Genomic DNA, 22,911 nt, shown 5'->3' on the forward strand with positions numbered 1-22,911 from the left:
GCGCCACGGAGGCCGTGTGCAATTTTTGCAATAAATTTTCAGTGAAATAAAAGTTGGGAAGTTGCTGGTGTTAGGTACACCTGCGTGCCTTGAAGAGCACGTTAAGCCGCTGGTTCTGTCTATTGTTATTATTATTAACTAATATTTTTAGTTAAAGAGTTAACATTATCTCTGTAGTAACATTATCTCTGTAAAGCCCACCAGTCCGCATTGGAGCATCGTGGTGGGTGTGAGTTTCATATCGCCTCTCGTCTAAGGAGAGCTCTACATTTTTCTAAATTCAGTTTATAGAGTTTATTGACCTAAATACGTAGGTACACGTTAAAAACAATATCCGTTTATAAAAATAAATAGGGTCTCTTTGTCCGAGTCATGGGACAAAGGAGTACTATTTATTTTCATTTCGGGAGAAGAATTTGTTGCGATAGTGATAGATATTTATCAAAGGTCAATCGTTGACCCCATCAAAGTGGTCAACGATTGACCTTTGATAAATAGTTGTTACTTATGTTTTAGCATAATGTTAATATCTTGATATTTAATTTTTTTTTGTCCATATTCTTGGTTTGCATAATCTTTAAAAATAGTACATCGTTTTAGGTCAAGAAACTAGTTTTATTTATAGAAAGCATTAAGAAAGTCGCGTAGTTAAAATGAAAGAAGGCAGTCTTGTAGAGTATGTAGAGCGTAACCGAGTGCAAATAGCGAGTACTTGCGTAGCCTGCAGTTTATAGGGCGCGCTCTCATTCATGTAAGCATCCACTCATAAGTCTTCGGCAAATATTTTAAATGCCATTGAACGACCGTCAGTCGATAAATGTCGATATCTATTGTAGTTTCAATTCAGTCATGCTATATTAGCCACTGACGATCAAGTAAACTCATGCCTGCAGTGCTAACAGCTTGACGTCCGATAAAACTGATCGTGTGATGTCTTGGTCGCGATCTGCTTGATGTCATACACACACACGATGAGTTTTACAATTTACCGTGGAACACGCAAAAGATTAACACGAATAGCTTATAAATTGGGTTAATACTTAACTTAATACATACATTGATATGACGATAATCACATAATCTTGAAAACTACTAAGTTGATTTTTATGCGATTAAGCAATATAAATAATGATAATATTTTACGCATATATGCTTAATCCGTAATGTCTTTATATGGATTAGGCAATATATTTCGCTATATTCTACAAATGATAATAATTCAAGTATATTATTTTTATCTCATAAATTATTTCTATTTTTAACTATCTCGTTTGTTCAGTGGTTCGCCTATGTGGCTTCGGATCACGAGGTTCTAAATTTAAATTTGGATCTTGCAAAGAAATGTCAAGTTTTTAAAAAAAAGAAGACTTCAACAAAAATAGAAGATACTAGAACTTTCTTAGAAGAAAAATTCTTTGTCCTGAGTTGGAAAGTTTGTGGTGTTATACGTTTGCAATGTTTCAATATTGAGACTATATATTTTGATTTACATAGATAGCAATCTATGTAAATCAAAATATTTTTTGAAATATTTATTGTATTTTTGTTAGAATCCAAAACGCGGAAGGTTTTGTTTCGAGCTGCGAATGTCTGGTAACAAGGGGTACACGTTTGCGGCGGACACCGAGGAGGAAATGAACGATTGGATCAACGCGTTCAAAGCGGCACTCAAGAAGAATCAGGACCAGGAATCGCATCAGTCTGATGAGATTTTGGATAAAGGTTTGTAGAATTCATCTTACTGTTTACACTTGAGTTTTTGATTAAGTTAAAAGGAACCTCCAATACTTAAGTAAACTTTTTATTTGACCAATTTAATTCCCCAGGGAATCAATCACCCGCTGAGTGTCAAATTCTCAAACAAATGAGGTTAAATTCGTCACTCAGCAAGTCTATGAATTCTACTGTTAGAGTCTTAGGAGCTTAGTTTCTTCATTAGAAAAAGCTTAGAGCGGCGGGCAGCGATTTGACTAATTTCAGAGACTAAAAATTACACGTTCAGAATTAAATATGTAATTGAAAACAGTAGTGTATTTCTGCTACGCCATGATAAATATCAAATGTCTAGCAGTTTAATATTATGCACCCTTCACATTAATTTTTGCACCCCACTATAGGGTTAGTTTGAATATTTGCACTACAAATCAACTTGTATCATCAACATTTTCATAAGTACCTATTACTTAGTATTTATACCTTGTATTGGTATTTAATTTTAATGCTATCTAATTTACCGGATTAAGCAAAATAATTGAAATAAAAAAACGTTATATAACATAAAAAAGTCTCAAAAACCTTAAGCTTCACCGTGTTTTGTTAAATTAGATATGTCAATCTATACTAATATTATAAAGCTAAAGAGTTTGTTTGATTGTTTGCTTGAACTCAATAATCTCAGGAACTACTGGTCCGATTTGAAAAATTATTTCAGTGTTAGATAGCCCATTTATCGAGGAAGGGGGAACACACGCGGGTGAAACCGGCATCAGCTAGTGTATTAATATTGACATTTACCTATACTATATTTTGTAAATAAAAAAAATATTTTTTTTTATTTACAAAGAAGCAGGCGAAAGTTCATTATGTATAAACTTTCTTCTTGTTATACAGATGCGGATATATCCCTCACAGCAGAGCCTCCCCCTCCAACGTATGGCACGTTGAAGGGTCTGGAGCACAGTATGAACCCACTGCTGATGCGGTACTCCAGAGAGACGGACCTGTCTATAGCGGCGGCGCGTAACGAGTGCCGGGCGAATGTCTTCACGCTGCCATACAAGAGGACACCATCGCCCGAGCCACAGTTGGAGCCTTTCAAGTATGTATTGTAATAATATAATGACCCTTCCTGAACTTGAAGCTCCTTATAGAGACAAATCATTGAGATTGTATCAATTTGAATACTAGAACCCAGCCACGAACGAACGAGCCAATTGGTCCAGTGAACGTCATACATCTATAGCGGCGAAGAGTTCATGGAAGCCGATTCCCATCGGGGTACCTTTAAAAATCCATGCATATTCATTGTTGTACTGTATGTACGAGTAAATATATATGAGAAACCGGAGTTTGTATCACGCTATGTGAATTTCCTTTTCTTTGGGACGCGGACGGCTTAATTTCTTCTAAATTCCATCCTTCGCCACTGATTATTGTAGGTAACTTCTCAATTGTTATAAAAATTTAATCTCGATATTTCGATTGTTCGTTTGGACTGTCCTTATTTTCTAAGCAATTTCTAGTTTTAGCTAAATTAACAACCCTTTTCAACCGCGATTAAATTTTCTCATATACCCGTAGATATGTGATGACTCTGTAAACTTCGTGCCACTTAATAAAACATTCATTGCTATATTTAGTAGTAAATTTTTGTTTAGTGCATACCCATATATTATAGAGCTTTTCTTACACTTATGATTATAGTTTTAATACGCGTGTATTTCTCTTGCAGGGAACATTTTGGCCAAAGAATATTGCTCAAATGCGAAAGCTTAAAGTTTAGGTTACAAGCGCCGATAGATGGCGACAAGGAGCTCCTGTGCCAAGTGGAGCCCTACTTCACGTACATAGCGTTGTACGACGCGCGTGGCGGCCGCAAGCTCACAGAGAACTTCCACTTCGATCTAAACCACCCCGCCGTGAGGGATCTAGTCAAAGAGAACGAATGCACAAAGTCATTAGTAGAAAATTTTAGCTGCGACGTTAAGTTAGATGTTAAACAAATACCCGAAGAGTGGTTTAGATCAAAACGACAGGTATTTATTGCGATTTTACAAACAAAACCTTCATATGCCTTTAAATGCCCTAAAAAGGTACACAGTAAATCAACATGCTCATCATCCACTGGCATGGTCTGTCAGGGTATGTTAATGTTGATTGTTGCCATGATAAAAATCAGCTACTTAATGTTGCCAGCCATTAAAGAATTGTATTTTAGGTTTTAATGCCTATTTTAATTTGTGTTCTTCTAGATAAAAATAATTCTATACAAAACCTTGTGGAACTTATACACGTTTAGTTTAAACGATATCTAAGTGACGTCTTCTTTAATCCAATATGGAGGTCTCCCAAAGATGGCGTATGAAATGACAAAGTTTGTAGAGAATAAACGTACCTTTAAAATGACGTCACTTTATATTATAAAGTTTTTCTATTCACGCATTTATTATACGTCAAAAACTAACGTAACGTTGGTCAATAAATGTTCATTCTAATTTCCGAAACTACTAAGTTTAGTGTCTAAATATGAAGTTATCTAGTATTTTATGTTATTCCATTTCCTTTTCAGATGGTGATGTCAATAAATAATCCTCATCCAGATTTGTTTTTAGTAGTAAAAATAGACAAAATCTTGCAAGGCCACGTCAGTCAAGTACTGGAGCCGTATATGAAGGCTACAAAGGACCCTCGATTAGGACTCAAAGTTCACAAGACCGTGCAGTCGTATGCCAATCGCGTTGGAAACTATAGGATGCCTTTTGCCTGGGCTGCAAAACCGTTGTTTAAGTAAGTACTCAATTTCTATACTATGTTAATTTAAACGTAGATCCACAGGCCCACAAGGGATCATTGCCTAAGGCATCATTTTAACTTAATCTGGCACTGATTATCAGCCCGTTGCAGGGCCACGCTGCATTCCATACAGAGGATTTGCAGTTAGTTCCACTATTCTGCTCCTAGGCGGAGCAGGCTTTGAGTGATCAGCTTTTTTGAAAATAAAAGGCAAAATGGTGGTTGATATCATCCTATCATATCATGCCAGATTGGTTTATTGACCTTTTATCTAATCGGCAATTTCTCATCAAAAGACTCAGTTTTTTACAGAAAAAACACTCATGCTGTTATTTATCCTTTATTTTATTTTACAGAATGTATAGCAACGATTTGGACACGACTCCCGAATTCCCCGCAATATACCGCCAAGAGCCGAACAAAATGTCCGATGAGGACTTATTAAAAATTCTCTCCGACTACAGAAAGCCCGAGAAACTCGCCAAGTTAGCCGTCATACCCGGATGGCTAAGCATCAGTATACAGCATAGCGTTGAACAAATACCAAGTACGGATAAACATTTGTTTGTACTTATATTATTAGATCATAAGGATTCGTTGTACTTAAGAGAAACCCTATTAGCATGGGTATTATCCACTACATGCGCTATCTTAAGTGTTTTTGCTGATTATGACATAATTTTCCTACGTTACATATATATGCGTAGTTTAGTTCAAGAACTCGATTATGTAAATTTATTTTCAATATATTTTGATATTCTATGGTTACCAGTGGCGAAGGATGGATTTAAATAAAGGTAAACCGTCCCAATAAAATTCATACAGTGTGAGACAAACTCCGGTTTCGAATACAACCATACATATTTATATTCATTACAACAATGAATATGTATGGATTTTTAAAAGGTAACTGGGAATCGGTTTGCTTGAACTCTTCGCTACAGATGGTTACGATTTTTTTATTGATATTAAATAAACAAATACAATTTATTTAATAGTTATTTTGGCAGTACTCTCCTCTAATGTAAAAAAATGATTAATCTCAAATTGAAAACTAATAATAAAGCGCTGTTGTGTATCAGTTGGTTTATTTTTAGGATTCATTCCCAGCTCACATTAGCTTAGGACCTTACAATGTCTGAATTGATTAAGGGTTCGGCAAAAAAGTAAATTCAGGAAATTGTTTTTCGGTTCAATAGCACATAAGCGTGCACAATGTTTTAACTACCATATTTTGAGCACTATGCACTCTCCCCGTCTATCCCAAGTAATCCATAAAGAATTTCACAACAAGTAATGTGGACGGCTCGAACGCCACGAACATACTGAAGCCGACCGTACGACGAGCGCCTTATATCGCAAGTTGTTACCGCCAACCGATCGCTACCCCTCTCTAACTCCTCATTATTTACGGAAACAAGTTGCGCCACCTAAAGTCGGCACGAGCCAACACGAGATTGAGCGACGTCAAATTCGTCTCAAGACTACTATTTTCTACAATATGTATTTTCAGATTGTATGACCAGCGCATACGCAGCATTGAAACCGTATCCATTGCCACCTACATCGCCGCTCACGCTAGAGCTGGCGACGTTGAACCAGGAAGCGGAGCAGCCGTACGCAGCGTACATCCACCATTTGTACGTGCGACCGCTGGCCTTGAATTTCGAGTCGCAGAAAATGTTCGTCCGAGCGAGGAACATTGCCTGTTCTATAGAACTGAAAGAGAGTGATGTCGGTGATGTAAAGCCATTACAGGTGAAAAATTATATCTTTACGTTTTACTTAGAATGAATTTTATTTTTTAGTTAGTACAGATAATTTTTGGATGGAGGGTTATCAGAGAGGTTTATAGTTTTATATGTACATAGAGAGTTGTCTATTCTCTATGGTCTAATTTATGTTATTTTGAACTTATTTTAATATTGGTATTTTGTCTGTTACTAGTAAATACCTTGGTTCATTACTGCACTTCTTAAATAGTGTATATAGTGTGAACTTTCGCAAAGTAACGGTGGCTTCTATTCAACTGCACTGCAACTGTTGATCACGTGAAGTTTTTAATATTAAATAGCGAGGATTCCAATAATAATATATAATAATCTTTAAACATAAAAATGGAACCAACTTCAAACACATATTTCAGTTATTTTGATTTTAACACAAAATTAGTAAACCGATTGTCACGAAAATTAAATGGGACAAAATTTGTCAAGTAAATGACGAAGTTTTGAGGTAACAAACATTAAAAATTTTGAATTGAGAAACTCCTCGGTTTTTAAGTCGGTTAAAAATAGTATAGGCACCCCTGCTATCCTTGTAATGCTTTATTTAACTATTTTTTTTAATTTCTAATTTTAATTACCAGGTTATATACGGCCGCATTGGCATGACGTCACAGTACCGCTGCTCGGTTCTTCACCACAACACGAATCCCAACTGGAGCGATGAGGCAAAGATCCGTCTACCGGCGACTATCACACCAACTCACCATTTGCTGTTCACCTTTCACCACATCTCGTGCGATCTTGCCAAGAAGAATGATACCAACGTAGAAACATGCATTGGGTAAGTTAACTGGGTATTTAGCAGCGGCGAAAAGTTCATGCAAGCCGATTCCCACTGGGTTACCTTTAAAAAACCATGCATCTTCATTGTTGTACTGTATTTAGATATATGAGAAAACGGAGTTTAGTTATATACAATACTACCCGACGCCCCGTGTTTTCGCCCTCGTAGTTTCCGTTCCCAAGAGATTACGGGGATAAAATATAGCCTATGACACTAACAAATATAGCTTTCTAGTGGTAAAAGAATTTTCAGTAGGTCAGTAGATTCAGAGATTACCCTTTATAATAATACAAACTTTACCTCTTTATAATATTAGTATAGACTGTAGAATGATTGTAACAAAAATAACTTCTAGCTGAGTCTGTTTTTCAGAAGTCATCCTATTTTTTTGATTTCAGGTATGCGTGGGTTCCATTATTGAAAAATGATAAATTCATTGACGAAATTGTCAACTTACCCATTGCCACTCATTTGCCATCTGGTTATTTATCTATCCAACCGCTAGGGCTTGGAAAAGGGGTAAGTTATATTTATATAAAAACCTTATTTATTATTTTAATTTCAATTAATTTTAAAATATAAAAGATATTTATACATACTTATATATATCTTAGCAATTCATGAATTCACCGTGCGGGTGCTGGTTCATCGCGTGACAAAGGGAAAAACTCCGAGCAAAGTCCAGGACTTGTGACCAGTGGATGTAGGGTTAAGAAATTCCTTGACAATCAATTACCACTACCCTCCGCCGCTCATGTTGTTCTCCCGGTCTTCCAGTTCTTGTTTGTAAAAATTAAAAAAAAAAAATGTTTTTTTTTTTAAAATTTTAACAATACTTATAAAAAAGAATTATTTAAATTATTTCTTGTTTGTCAGTTAATTCGCTTGAAACTCCAGTACTATACTAGGTAGAATAAGCTATAATGATATAAACACCTTTTGGTGCAACGTAAAAGCTCTAAGCTCCATATCTCCTCGCCTACAAAGAAGGAGGCCTGGCCTTAATGATGAACAAAACATTTGCAGAATATTGGACAATTGCATAATATTTTTTGTCCAACAGAATACAGGTCCAGAAGTGGTATGGGTGGAAGGAGAGAAGCCTTTATTCCGATGCCATCTTATACTCGATTCAACTGTAGCTACCCGAGATGTGCATCTACACAATCTGTTCGCTCAAATAGAGAGGCTGGTCAAAACTAGCTCACCCCCCACTTCACCTTCCCCGCCGCCCTGGCACGACGTGTGTAACGCCCTTAAGGCTGCACACGCAATCAACTTGAGTTCACTTGTAGCGTTCCTACCGACGATATTTAATCAGCTGTTTGATCTCATGGTAAGTTCCTATTATAAAATCGCTTAAAACCTTTACAACGTGATCCTGCATAGCTAGACATTTTATAAAGGCAGAAAATTCGCCAGTCCTTTCTCCTGCCATAGATAAATAACGTGACGGGTAGCAGCGACAGTGATTGTACCATCGTTATGTGGTAGAGGAAACATCTCAAGCAGGACTTGTGACCTAGGGTATAAGTTTATGGGATCCATTTAAAATGCATTAACACTTACCTCCCCTGCCCGACATGTTCTCCATGTCCACAATTTATGATTAATAATTACATCACAAAACATTGCAAAAATCATTAACGCAACTAGCAGCGTGACGGCGTGCACGCTGCCTAACAAAGAACTGAACTCAAATCATCAAATACCCTTTTATTTATAATATCACTGTCGTAGCAACTGTATACAAATACTTCCTTTTTATAGCAATATAAAATAAATAATGAATGTAAATACCACCCGTATTCGAGGAACTCGTAACATGTGGTAGCCAATTATGGAGTTTGGCTCGTGACTAGAAGATAGCAAAATAAAGTTTCAAGGATCAATAAAAATCGTGATTTTAAAATATTTTCTATGGGGTATTATGAGGTGACTGAAGTCATGATCTTCAGTCACCAAACCCTTGGCTTTCATAAAATGAGATATGTCTGACTATCATAGGATCTTAATCCATTTAATTACTTTTGAAGCATTTCTAATAAAATAATAAATAAAAGTATCCTATTAATGTAAGCACTTTTCTTTTTAGACAATTGAAAAAGGTTACACACAGGATATGGGATTCCAAGTCGTAAAATTAATCGTACATTTTGTTCACTTGATACACGATTATGGAAGGAAAGATCTAGTGGACAGCTATGTTAAGGTATGTATGTTTTCTCTACATAATATGAAACTAAAGTCGTTTCCCTCTGTCTGACATTAATATTATATTTTCTTTTTCTTTTTCTAGTATGTATTCAATTGTGTGGAATTCAAACTCCATACAGTATTGACGGCACCAATGCACATGTTCGTGGACCCTAACCAGCAGGACTTCCTGCTGTGTCACAAGTTCATGCAGTACTCCAGTTTCTTCTTTGATATCATCATCAAGAGCATGGCACAGTACTTGATCAACACTGGCCGGATTAAGGTTAGTTTAACTTCTATCGTTGGCAAAATTGCTTTTGCCAGTGACCCTGTTTATTGTTTTCAAGATCAAGTTATGAATAAAAAAAATTCAACCTTTTTCAAAAGCACTTTACTTACTATAACTGAGCGGTTTAAAGGCAGTGCTAAGTCAGGGGCATGTTAATTTAAGCCGTTTTACTGAGGACCACAGCACTGCATAAAATCCTAAATGTTTATGGTATAAACAGGATGATATAACATAGGACCGCCGCCTTTTTGGAAGCCTGTTATTAATAAAACCAATTTTGCATAAAATCCTCCATGACTGATAATAATCGTTATATTTCAGATGTCTAGAAATGAGAGATTTCATAGCGATTTGATGGAGAATATTGACAAGTTAGTGACTACAGTTGAGCCGTCTTACATATTACAACAGCCAATGCAAACGCATATCTTTAACAAGAATCTTGCGATATTTCTCAAAGTGAGTCATTTATTTATTTTCTTCTTATACTTTTTTACATACACAAATACAAATATTTCCTCTTTAAAAATATTAGTGTAAAAGTATGTATAATAGAGAAATCTTTCTAATTTGTTTCAGTCTTGCCTTTCATTCATGGACAGAGGTTTCGTGTTTCGCCAAGTGAAGAAATATTTGGAGAAGTTCAAAACTTGCGACCCTAAAGCGTTGTTTGACTTCAAGTTTACGTTTTTGCAGACTATCTGTTCGCATGAGCACTATGTTCCTTTCAACTTGCCGCTACAAACAAACAAACTAGCCAAAGATTCTGATGAAGGTGATTGCTATTAATGGTATAGTTGTGAGATTAATAATAATTAAAAAAATCCTCATGTTAATTTATTATACATATAATCTGTATTTTTTTTTACTCTGTCTCATAAACAGTTACAATACATATTATTATTTGTTGTATTTTAAAATCTTTATTTGTTTTCTGCAATTAGATCCTGCGAAATTAAGACTGACTGACGAGTTTATTATGAGGCATTTTCTTGCTGGGATACTGCTTAGACAGGTAAAATGGAAATTATACATACATAGTATAAATAATTATAAAAATCTTAAAACTTTCAAAGTATTCGTACTTTGTTATTAAGCAGAGTTAATACACACACAAACTTTCATGTTTTAAGATTAGTTTAATTATTTAAGAGATTACGTAGAATTATTTGAGCATTGTCGCGCTCTAAACCCCTTTCAAGGATTTAGCATAGATAAGATAAGTAGATTATCAGAGTCAATAGATTCAGCCCTGGAATAAAATATTCATGGCCAATCTAACAGGCCGTCCCATAACAAAAAGCCTCCTGGAAATTGTCCGACAAAGTAAGCACATGATTTGAAGGCATATTTTTTATCAGTACCATAGTCTGAAAGGTAGCTTGAAAAGAAAATCTGCCCACAAGATATTCCACAATTGTCACCAATAAATATTTTGCTCCTGGGATCAGGGACTGTATTATTTCTCGCAAATTATTATGATCATGAAAAATCTTTACTAAAGCCATTCATTGTTCTGAAATGAGGGTAGAAAACGCAAGTCATTTCATAAATTTTTTATTTTAAATTATGTATTGTTGTTATAGGCTTATTAATCAAATTTATTTTCATTAAATTAAGACCAAGCTAAAAATAATTATAATTAGGTGTGAAATGACTAGTGATTTATACCCTCATTTTTAATTTGTTTGTTAGTAAACTGTACTCCTTGAGTATGGCTTTAGTATAATTCTTGCACTTTCCTTTTTTTTATTCTATCGTCTAACCAGGTGGAGCAATCTCTACGCGAGGCGCCTCAGAAGCGCCGCTCCGCGTTGAGCGTGCTCCGCAACTTGCTCACGAAGCACGAGCACGACGACCGCTACCGCACGCGGCAAACGCGCGCGCGCCTCGCGCAGCTATACGCGCCTTGGCTCAACATTGTGCTCGGTGAGTTCATTATTTACTACTCCGCTCGGTGGTTGCCCCCGTGTTGTTCCCCTTCCGTGAGAATACGGGGATTCAATATACCCTATGACACTTGCAAATAACATGGATTTCTAATGACCCCGCCTACAACCACTGAAACATTGCCTCTTTATGTTTTCTCCCCGTATTTCCACAGGAACGGTAACTACGCGGATAAAACCACGAGGCGTCATATAGCTGCATTTTTGCGTCTTTTAGAAATTTTGTATTATCTCCGAAACTGTATTACTAATTAATATACTGTAAAGGGCAAATCTTATCTCTATAATATCCTGGTGATTATAAAATATTTATTTTGATAAGGATTTAAGTTTCGATGTATAAATAACGACGTAAACTTAAGTATATGCATTAAATAATTTATTAAAACAAAAAAGGTATTATTACTGCTAAAATATGGAAGATATATACGATGTTGCGGACTTTTTTTGTACATAAAACTTCCATACATTTATTTAAATTATTTGCAATAGAATATAAATAGAAATAGTATGAGATATTGGAGGGTGGCTTGGCCTTAAGTTACTCACGACGACTGTCCAGATCCCACCTCTGCCTTTCTTCAAAACCAAAGGTACTCCGCCGAACCAAGGACTCAGATACTCAGAGTGGAGGTCCTTTGTTCTCTTTTACTAAAATATGCGTCGAAAAGGTTCTTGTTAGCTCACAGTAAAATATAATTTCAGATAACGCACATCGTCTAGTAACTAAGACTCTTGCTAGTCCAGTGCTAGAGAACGGATTCGACAAAGTAGACGGCGACGCGACCACTAACGCAGCACTGAACAGCACGCAGAAAGACGTCGCTTCCGCCAACAGCACGCCACGGAGGAACAGACTAACATTGCACTTCGATCACACGCCCATAAGGAACTCTGCACACTTTAAGGAACCCCCTGTTATCAGTAACAATTTGTATGGAAAAGGTGAGTGTATATTTATTGTTTTAGTTGAAATTTTTTATAGCCTCAGATGACATTCATTACTTTTACAACCTGTTATTTGCGATATTCAGTAAATAAAGCTGGCCGAATACACTTATTTTTCGTATTTGTTTACCGAATCCGTTTTCCGTATACGAAAAATGAGTGTATGCGACCGGCCTTTATCTTTTGAGAGATAAAGTCAAGTGTCAACATTTGACATTATTTTGTTTTAAATTGAAATTCAATGAGTGATGCAAAAAGTAATATACATATATCTGAAATAAGTTCTGTGATGAATTCAGACGAATGCAGCAACTGATCTATAACTATGCTTAAAAACTTTTTTGAAACGTTTTTATTTTATAACAATATGAATTGTGGATATCTTCAGATTTTTTAGCTTTAAGCTTACCTGCATAAGATAGTTTTTGGCAAACAAGTAAAACTATATTTTTTAATTGTATTTTTTTAGTATTAAATATATTTTTATAACTAAGTTCGCTTTTTTTTCGTTTATATATGATTGTCGTAGTGGTAGCGGTGGCTTTATAAACACTTATGTCCGCAGATAACGCGAATAGCATGTCGCAAAGCTCTCTAGAGTCAGTGTCGACGATGTCGGGCGGCGATTCGTTGCCGCGGAACACTCGACTAGATCTCAGCGAGATCGGTGACCAAGTCAACAGGTAAACATTTTAGAATTTAAACTATCTTGAGTGTTAATTCATATAAATTTATTTTGAAAAACAACTAAAAAGGTTTGGATCGTGCCCCGTTGCACTAACAATTTCATGACTAAGGGCTTCGTATGGATCGAAACTAGTCGGGAATACTCCGACGTTGTGTCACGTTAGTTTTAGTCGTGTTTCATAATAAAGGTAAACATTTATTTCTGTTTCTCCTTTTCTTTGTACTTCCAAAAGCTATTAGAATTTCAACTAACCTAAATTTTGAGGACTTAGTTGTGAAAGTGTCCTATTATGCCTTTGTCTATAACTACTAAAATTTTTTGGTCTGAAATGCGTTAAACTTCGTGAAAAGAAAAAGACAAATGTTGACCAATCGCGACAGAGTTGTCCCAGTCCCATCTCTTTCGCCCCAACATATCGAAAGAGAGCGATGTTTCCGATTCGGCCACTATTGGTCGACCATTTGTCTTTCTCTCGTCTCGAGAAGCACATCTTAGGCTTACTTGAAACTCTTTGGTAACATCTCTTATCTCGTTAAACCCATTTCTGTGCGGCACACGTCACATTTTGAATTCATAATCAAGTGTAGGCTTGTGTGGGTAAGTGTGGGGTCAAACGTGTAATAAGAAATTAATTGCCTTTTTATACTCGGTGCTTTAAATGTCAACCGCATGCTGATTTTTCAAGACTGACTGAGTATCCTTCTGTCACAACCGTCGGGGTGTGGGGAGACAGTTCGGAGGTCATGGCCTCCATTGTGTGGTATCTGTCGCTTACCGTGAACACAGTCAGGGCCCTCGGATTTTTTTTATTATTTACAAGGTAGCCCTTGAGTACAATCTCACCTGATGGTTAGCGATGATGCAATCTAAGATGGAAGCGGGTTAACTTGTTAGGTGGAGGACGAAAATCCACACGCCTTTCGGTTTTTTACACGACAACGTACTGGAACGCTAACTCGCTTGGGGATACGTCTTTGCCGAACGGCTAATAATATGAAATAATATGAATTGGCTAGTAATCCGGGAGTATGTAGGCCTAAAAGGCCGACATAGGGTGGAGATCTCGCTAATCGATCTAAGCATGGAAAGTTTCCCGCATCTAACTATGATATTAAGTCGCCGCATCGAATGGGTTAAACAATTATGTTGTAGATTAGTTTGTGTTCGTGAAGATTCCGTACTAACTCAGTTGTGTTGTCCAGATTCGGTGTGATGTCCGCGGAGGAGGTGCGCGATGTGCTTATGTGTTTCCTGTTTGTGTTGAAGTATTTGGACGAGGACCGCCTCGTGGAGTGGTGGCGGACGCATTCTCAGGCGCAACAGCACGCGTTCTTTAATGTTTTAGAGTAAGTATTATACAACTTAAACTAATGGGTGTGACTATTTTAGTGTTTGACGTAGACAACTAAAACAACGTGACGTAGACAAATAGACAACAGACTGGCGATATAAGCTTTAGCGTTTGTAGAAAGAGATTGGACTTGCCACTTAGCTACATGCCCTAGATGCGAACTTTATTTTCGGACATTGTAGAATAGGTAGGTTCGATCATAAAAATTAGCACACTTAAAAATTAAACCTCATTTTTTAGAATATGTGCAGAACAGTTCCAATACGTGGGCCGAAAAAAGATTCTAACAGAGCTGCGAGTGCCATCGCCGGATTGTAACGGAAAGCTTAAGCCGATGAAAGCTAGGACTCTGCCCGCTAGGATGAGCCCACCGGACTTCTCTAAAGAACCACCTATCATTGTCGAGAAAAATAACACAGTCAATAGGGAAAATCTAGTCAATACTTCGGTCACAACTGGTAAGTTTTTGTACTATAAAATTAATTTATTTAATTGAAAGCCGTAAATTCATTATTAATCTAAAATTGCAATAGCTTCAAAGCAAATTCTATTTGATGCACTATTGCGATATTCCCTCCTGGCATACTTTTTTGTATGACTAACGTCATAAAGTTCCTTTTATAAAATTTTAAGTAACCGTTACCACCAAGAAAAAGGCCTAGGCATACTCCTATAAGGTATAGGCGATAAAGGACTAGGCTTCTTAGTCCTTTAGGCCTTTTTCTTTTATACCTTTCGCAACAAAACAGAGAGCGTGTTAACGCCAAAATGTAGGTAATAGCTAATTGCGTGTTAAGTCCTGTCACGGTCGCCAATTATGTAAATTCCTAAATTTACATAAATGAGATCCTGACTACATGATCTCTTCATTTTGCATGATCAAAATTCAAGTATTTAGAAAGAAAACGGTTTATTTGAATTCGTGTGTGTTGGTTATTTTATTTCACGGTTTTTATATTAATTAATCATACTCAATATTATTATTTATACATTCCAAATTTAAATAAATTGATTTGTCTATGCAATTATAAGATCAAGGCCACACTAGTAATTAGCTACATTTTGGTCGACAATTTATCTTTTTCTTTTGCTGGTAGAAGTACCACCTAAGATTGCATGTAAAATTAAAATTAGAATCAGTAAAGCCATTTTAGAAATGTAGCGAGACTAATATCCATCAATTAATTGAAATAAATGAGTAATAGATAATATTTCATTCTATCAAAAGTCCATTTAATTCACAGAATTAGAAACATTGTCGGAACACGCGGTTTTGTCTGCGGGCTGCTTAGCCACGGAGGTCGGGCTCACGATCATAGACCGCGCGTGCCTCTTCATGAGGAACCTCGGCGTGGCGGAGGGCGTGGCCGCCAAGCCATACCTCAAGCTGCTGCTGTACCCGCAGAGTGACACGCTGTATAAACACTTATTCGCCGCACTACGAGCGTATATCAATCAGTATTCAGAAACGCTGTTTGAAGGTACGTTACTAGTATTAATAGTTATTTGATAAGCAAGGTCGGAAAATTGCTTTTTTTGAGTGTGCTCTGCCAGATTTGAACACGAGAGTTGGATGAATGTGAGACCTTAGCTTAGATGCCGATGAGTTTTTGGGCTAAGCTAAGTCTTGAAGGTTGAGGATTCCTCAACTGGGTCACCGTAAGAAATCGGGGTTTTGGTTTTCGCCGGCGAAGGCGCTGTGGTGTCGTAAGTATAGAGCTAATCTACATCTATACTTATAATAAATCTGTAGAGAAGTCATTCGATACTGATGCCGAAAATGAAATCAGTAAAATTTTAGTCTGTCTGTATGTTCGTTATACAAAAAAAAAACTGCTCGACGGATTTTAACAAAACTTGGTACAATTATTCTTCATACTCCTGGGCAGGTTATAGTATAATTTTCATCACGCTACGATCAATAGGAGCAGAGCAGTGAAGGGAAATGTTGGGAAACCGTAATGTAAGGGCTGGGTTAAAGACGTCTAAGGGCGGTCGAAGTCGCGGGCGTACGCTAGTATGCAAATAGAATTGTGAGAGATAAAATAACCGCGTGATTTAATTAGGTGGCAGCACGCTCTGCGCCGGTATAGTGAGTCCGGTGGTGAAGCTGTGCGAGGCGCGCGCGGCGTGGCTGCGGCGCGAGGCGGCGGCCGCCCTGTACCTGCTCATGCGCGCCAACTTCCAGCACGGCACGGGGGGGAACCTCACTAGAGTGCACCTGCAGGTAAGTCTCGTTAGGTGACAGCACCTGTGCCGGTATAATGATAGACTACAAGACCTTGAAAAAAAATGACCTGTGAAATGAGCCAACGTGAATGACGCTTAGAAGGCTGTTACTATAACAGAAAATAACTCTGAACACTATGTCCTCATTTCTGAGCGATACAGTGGTGAGTACGCGAGTGAAAGGAATTTCTCAGGTACAAATGATAAATTACGACTAGTTTTAATTGTACGGCTTTGTTATAGTGTTAAAGATGATTAAAAATAATTGTCGAAAATCCTAGTGCCGTACTAAAATGGTGGTCCCGGAAGTCAGAACAAACTTAACTGTCGACAATTTCAGAAGTAAAATAGGTCATTTATTACTGTACGGCATTTGTGAAATTCCTTTTGTACACATATACAGATACTTTACCCGTAAACGCCGTACATTTTTCCAGCGCAGGAGTCGAAAGATAAGAATCGCAAGACTTACTCTTCACTTGCGTACTCACCTGTACCGCTCAGAAATGACGGTATAGTGCTCAGGGTTATTTTCTGATATAGTAAGCCTTCTAAGCCATAGATGATACATTATATATTGAGATAGATACGCAACTCTCATTTCAGTTAAAAAAATTATGTACCGTGATCACTAGATGGCGCATTCTAATTAGATTTATTGGCTACCCATAGATGGCGTTCTCTCTACGAGTACAATCTATATTTTAGTTGTATGACTATTGCTGTTTGTTTTCCTTAATTCTTATATATTATTAATGAAAAAAATTTAACATAAACATAATATTTACAAAATCACCTATTTCACTATATAATACTAATGTACCCAAATATTTAAAATTGCCAAATTTTATAAATATATAGAAATAAGGAAAACAAACTGCAATAATCCTTCAAATATTCAAGGATTTTTAATCAAAGAAAGAAAAGAAGATTCTTATTATTCAACGATTTATTTTTTCTTTTGTGATTATGAGAATATCTTAATGCACTTCAGCAGCCTGATAACATTAGTGCACCAACTATGAATATTGACGTTTATGATTATAAATAACCACTGATAACATCTACACACTGGTCACCTTTAAGAACACGTAAAATTGCTGGCGACATTTTCGCCACGCCGTTTCGCGACACACCGGGCCGCCTTCTGAGCATAGTTCCGAAGGTGGTCGAGCATGTTCCATGGTTATTATTAACTATGCACACCAAATCCACAAGTAATACCCATTATAATCACTTATTTGTACCGATTACATCTTATTTTAATATTTTTCGTTCACCACTGTCACCAAGTTTTAAACAACATGTCACTATAGCAACAACAGAAAAAATTCAAAGACAGCTAAACTGTCATATTTGAAACTATATTTTTTAAAATTTTCATAGTTTGAACAGGAGTGATTTTAATCAAATAATGTGCTTCATGCGTGCCATCTATATTGTGCCTGAGAAAACTTCGCTTAAGTTTTTGTACCGTGAGCGCTGGAAGACAGCACTTCATACAAAATATTTTACGTAAGCGAACTGTGCGGAAGTTTCACCCCCATGTTCTAAGCGTTATTCAGGTTGGTTCATTTCACATGTAATTTTTGCTCAAGGGCTTGTAGTCTATGAGTGGATAGTGGTGAAGCTACTTGGGCGCTGGAGGGGAATCTGTCCCCTTCCATAGCCATCGCTTTCCAAACTCCATTGGCGATCACACATACCTATTGGGCTAATAGGCTGACGAACTTACAGCCTTCCTAAAATGAGGTTTGTCTGGCTATCGCAAACTCTCGGTGTATGGCCGAGAAAGACGGCTTGATGTGCTCTCTGTGACACTGGGGTGTTCCACTACCAATTTTTCAACTCCAAGCTAAAAATTCGCCTTGAAAAATTCTAGTAAAAACAAAAAACTCAGTATTTCATAGCCTGGACCCAAGACCTTATGATCTAAAACTACATATTATGCTAACCAATGGACCAACGAGGCAAATTTAAACGGATTAGTCGATAGTTATCAAATTAATCTCATTTGTTTTCTATTATTATAAATTATTATCAAATAATTTTGTCTGTATCTTATCTACACAGGTTATCATAGCTGTCTCCAAATTGCTAGATAACTCTACAGCACTGAACTGTAAGCGTTTTCAAGAGTCGCTCTCAGTGATTAATTGTTTTGCGACGGGCGACAAAGCTATGAAAGGAACTGGTAAGATTTTTTTTTATAAAGGTATTTATTATGACCAATATTCAATTTCAATCGTAAGGACTGTTAGGACTGTGGTTTAGTAGGATTGACAATGTCTTAACTGGCTGAGATCTATCTTAAGATTTCTAAAATCTGAGTCCAACCCCATAACTATACAAAATATTGATGGTTCAGTGTAAGATTTTGTAAATATACTGATTATGTTTCTCAACTATATTTTCGATTTTAAGTTTTCGACTTTAATTACTACAATTAAATCATGACATAATTTGACGTTTCAAAAGTATTTGTAAACTAAGTCTAATTGAAATAAATGAATTTGAATGATGATGATGTACATACAGAAACTGCCGAAAGTCACATCTGCTAGTACTTATCTATACTAATATTATAAAGCTGAAGAGATTGTTCGTTTTGATTGATTGAACGCGCTATTCTCAGGAACTACTGGTCCGATTTGAAAAATTCTTTCGGTGTTAGATAGCCCATTTATCGAGGAAGGCTATAGGCTATTTTATCCCCGTATTCCTACGGGAACGGGAACCACGCGGGTGAAACTGCGCGGCGTCTACTAGTATTCTATATTAACATTTGGCAATTTTCAGGTTTATCCAGTGAAGTCGCGGAGCTGATGCGACGCGTGCGCACGGTGGTGGGGGCGCGCGCGCGGCTCGCGGGCGTGGGCGGCAGCGCTGGCGCTGGTTTGTTTCTTTGCTTATTACTATTTATTTGTGACTTGTGTATTGAATTCATTCTTATTGAGTACTCGTCTTACTTTGCTCCAGTTTGTCTCTCCTGTGGTTTGTCTATGTGGCTTCTGATCACAAATTCCTGGATCGGACTATACAAGATATTGACAGGCTACGTTAAAATTTTTTTTTTTCTTTACTTTTAATATAATGCCGCGGCTTTATAGCCCAGTGGATATGTGGGTTCGAATCCGGTCTGGGGCATGCATCTCCAACTTTTCAGTTGTGTGCATTTTAAGAAATTAAATGTCACGTGTCTCAAACGGTGAAGGAAAGCATCGTGAGGAAACCTGCATACCAGAGAATTTTCTTGATTGTCTGCGTGTGTGAAGTCTGCCAATCCGCGTCGGGCAGTGTGGTGGACTATTGGCCTAACCCCTCTCATTGACTCAGCAGTGACCTCAATATGGGTTGATAATGACCCGGCTACCAGCATTGGAGCAGCGTGATAGATCTAAGCTACATATCCCCCATTCTTTAAAGGGAGGCCTGACACTGGTGGATCGTTAAAATAGGCTTATAATCCTACTAATATTATAAACGTTTGTATGGATGTTTGGATGTTTGTTACTCTGTAACGCCGCTACTACTGAAGAGATTTAGCTGAAATTTGGAATGGAAATAGATTTTACTCTGGATTAACACAAACTACTTTTTATCCCGAAATATCCATGGTTTCCCGAGATTTGCGAAAACTGATAATTTTTATGATATGAATGTTTGTTACTCTTTCATGCCTCAACTACTGAACCGAATTAGTTGAAATTTGGTATTAAGATATATTATAGCCTGGATTAACACATAGACTACTTTTTATCCCGGAAAAATCCATGGTTCCCGAGGGATTTGTGGAAAACTAAATTCCACGCAGACGAAGTCGCGGGCGTCCGCTAGTATTATATAAACGCTATTTTAACTATATATGGAACGACCCCTTTGTAGGAGCCGGCAGCGTACACCTGGCCGAGCTGCAGCACGCGCTGGCCGCGTCGTGCCGCGCCACGCCGCGCCTGCGACACGCGTGGCTGGCTACGCTCGCGGAGCACAACGCGCGCCACTGCGACCACGACGAGGTACGTAACGACCACGGCGAGGTATGTAACGACCACGACGAGGATAAGCAGCGGACAAGTAGAAACCAGCTCTTAGGGTACTTATATACTAGATCAGAGCAAGATAGCAGAGCCGTGAATGAATCCACCAAAAGAACTGCATAAACTTACTGCACCTTATTTAGTGGACAGGGTGTATCGAATGAATTTAAAAAAATCAAAGCACGCGGAGCAACTGCATACGAAGCGGAACAAGACGTAACAAACGTAGTCGTAAATTCTGTCCCGTCCGTGCTATATGACTTGCGTGTTTTATGTATAACTATTATTTTTGTTTTGAAAGTAGTCCTAAAACCATTATTTAAAAGTCAAAAGTCAAAGAAATAAATTAAAAAATCTCCATAATTTATTCAGAAATTCCCTCTTCTTTTTAATAGGATTTGGATTATTGGAAAACCTGTAACCTACAAAACATGTAACATTCATCATATTAATTACGACAAACACTTGCAGGCCATGTGCTGTCACCTACACATAGCGGCGCTGATAGCCGAGTACTTGAAGTTGCGCGGCACGCAGAGCTGGGGCGCCGAGGTGTTTGGCGACCTCTCCCTCAACATACCGCCCGACGAGAGCGGCCTCAAGATAGACGAAGGTAAGTACAACCCAAGTCCTTGAAGACGAAGTTCTTCGAACAGTGTGTGTTGCCAGTGGATGACCTACGGATCCGAGACTTGGTCGCTGACTATGGGCCTTATTAGAAGGCTCAATGTCACTCAGCGGCGACGTCCCAAGGTGCTAGAATGGCGACCCCGCACCGGAAAGCGCAGTGTTGGTCGACCCCACACTAGGTGGATCGAAGATATCAAGCGGGTTGCTGGGGGTAGCTCGATTCTGGCGCCTCGAGACCGTTGTCCTTATGGGTCCATGAAAGAGGCCTCTGTCCAGCTTTGAACGTCTATCGGCTGATAAGGTAAGGTAAGGAACTACAACCACAGAATATATAATATGTACAAGTACAGAAGATTCATCGCAACGTCATTTAAATAAATAGCGACTCTCGATACGACACAATACGGCGCAATTCAGTTCGAACAAAATTAATAGCCTATCGGTTTATTCACATACAACTCTTATTATTATTATATCTATTCAGACAACGTTAGGGTTGTCTTTAATCACAGAGACTTAATACTACATTTCACGATGCTCGCGTGCTTTGCTGATAAAATAAAGTAGTGCGTGTCATTGATTGGACTAACGATGCATAATTTTATAAATTCTGGTGGGAGGCTTCAGCCGTGACTAGTTACCACCCTACCGGCAAAGACGTACCGCCAAGCGATTTAGCGTGTATAAATGTGTAGAAACCGAAAGGGGTGTGGATTTTCTTCCTCCTACAAGTCAGCCCGCTTCCATCTTAGATTGATCATCACTTATCATCAGGTGAAATTGTAGTCAAGGTCTAATTTGTAATGAATAAAAAAAACATATTCAGTATTAAGCTACGAAAACGTAACAGACAAAGAGACAGACAGATTGACAGATTTGGGTACTTTCGCATATCTAATTTTAGTATGGATGTATACTGTTTATGTTTTTAACTAATCTTACATAAAGATTATTTATGAAATTCAAATTAAATATTTATTTGCCATCGTTTTGGTTAATAATATTCGATCCAACCAACGGGCGGGTCGCGGTGCGTGTGCGAAGCGCATCCGAACGGCGCGTGACACTCGCCTGAATTGACCCTTGTACAGGGGTCTAACCATGTACTTGTACGTTTTTGCTAAAACGCGCAGTGCGCCAGGCCTGGTACAACTATAGTTGAGCAGTAGTAGATGAGCTACTTGTGGTACAAGGCAGGTTTGAAAGCACAAAAGCACGTGGCAGGTCACCAACGCACTGGACTGACCAAATCAACACCTCTCCATGGATACACTACGGGAATATGGTAAGAATTGCCAACACCCCTAAATGACAACCACTAACACTCAGTCAAAGGAGTGTGGCGACAAAGAAGTAGATAAGCTTTTAGTGATAAAGCTCCTTTGACAGCCTCCGTGGCGCAGTGGTATGCGCGGTGGATTTACAAGACGGAGGTCCTGGGTTCGATACCCGGCTGGGCAGATTGAGATTTTCTTAATTTGTCCAGGTCTGGCTGGTGGGAGGCTTCG

The 22,911-nt window shown here is 37.9% G+C and overlaps 1 protein-coding gene across 1 annotated transcript in view; it reads left to right on the forward strand.

Annotated features, from left to right (window-relative positions):
- Nucleotides 1–22,911, forward strand: part of LOC112058263 (dedicator of cytokinesis protein 9) — a 74,755-nt gene that overhangs the window by 5,746 nt on the left and 46,098 nt on the right. Inside the window, exons 5-29 of the mRNA XM_024098973.2 lie at nt 1,551–1,722; nt 2,611–2,818; nt 3,452–3,755; nt 4,289–4,506; nt 4,869–5,059; nt 6,026–6,270; nt 6,881–7,080; nt 7,482–7,602; nt 8,147–8,419; nt 9,179–9,295; nt 9,383–9,565; nt 9,893–10,030; nt 10,151–10,346; nt 10,516–10,586; nt 11,341–11,500; nt 12,226–12,465; nt 13,034–13,151; nt 14,359–14,502; nt 14,748–14,965; nt 15,752–15,988; nt 16,574–16,734; nt 18,810–18,930; nt 19,536–19,631; nt 20,622–20,752; nt 21,245–21,386. Of these exons, the coding sequence (XP_023954741.1) occupies nt 1,551–1,722; nt 2,611–2,818; nt 3,452–3,755; nt 4,289–4,506; nt 4,869–5,059; nt 6,026–6,270; nt 6,881–7,080; nt 7,482–7,602; nt 8,147–8,419; nt 9,179–9,295; nt 9,383–9,565; nt 9,893–10,030; nt 10,151–10,346; nt 10,516–10,586; nt 11,341–11,500; nt 12,226–12,465; nt 13,034–13,151; nt 14,359–14,502; nt 14,748–14,965; nt 15,752–15,988; nt 16,574–16,734; nt 18,810–18,930; nt 19,536–19,631; nt 20,622–20,752; nt 21,245–21,386 (4,405 nt within the window). The remainder of the gene's footprint in view (nt 1–1,550; nt 1,723–2,610; nt 2,819–3,451; nt 3,756–4,288; nt 4,507–4,868; nt 5,060–6,025; nt 6,271–6,880; nt 7,081–7,481; nt 7,603–8,146; nt 8,420–9,178; nt 9,296–9,382; nt 9,566–9,892; nt 10,031–10,150; nt 10,347–10,515; nt 10,587–11,340; nt 11,501–12,225; nt 12,466–13,033; nt 13,152–14,358; nt 14,503–14,747; nt 14,966–15,751; nt 15,989–16,573; nt 16,735–18,809; nt 18,931–19,535; nt 19,632–20,621; nt 20,753–21,244; nt 21,387–22,911) is intronic.

This window comes from Bicyclus anynana, chromosome 3 (assembly GCF_947172395.1).
Source record: "Bicyclus anynana chromosome 3, ilBicAnyn1.1, whole genome shotgun sequence".
NCBI lineage: Eukaryota > Metazoa > Arthropoda > Insecta > Lepidoptera > Nymphalidae > Bicyclus > Bicyclus anynana.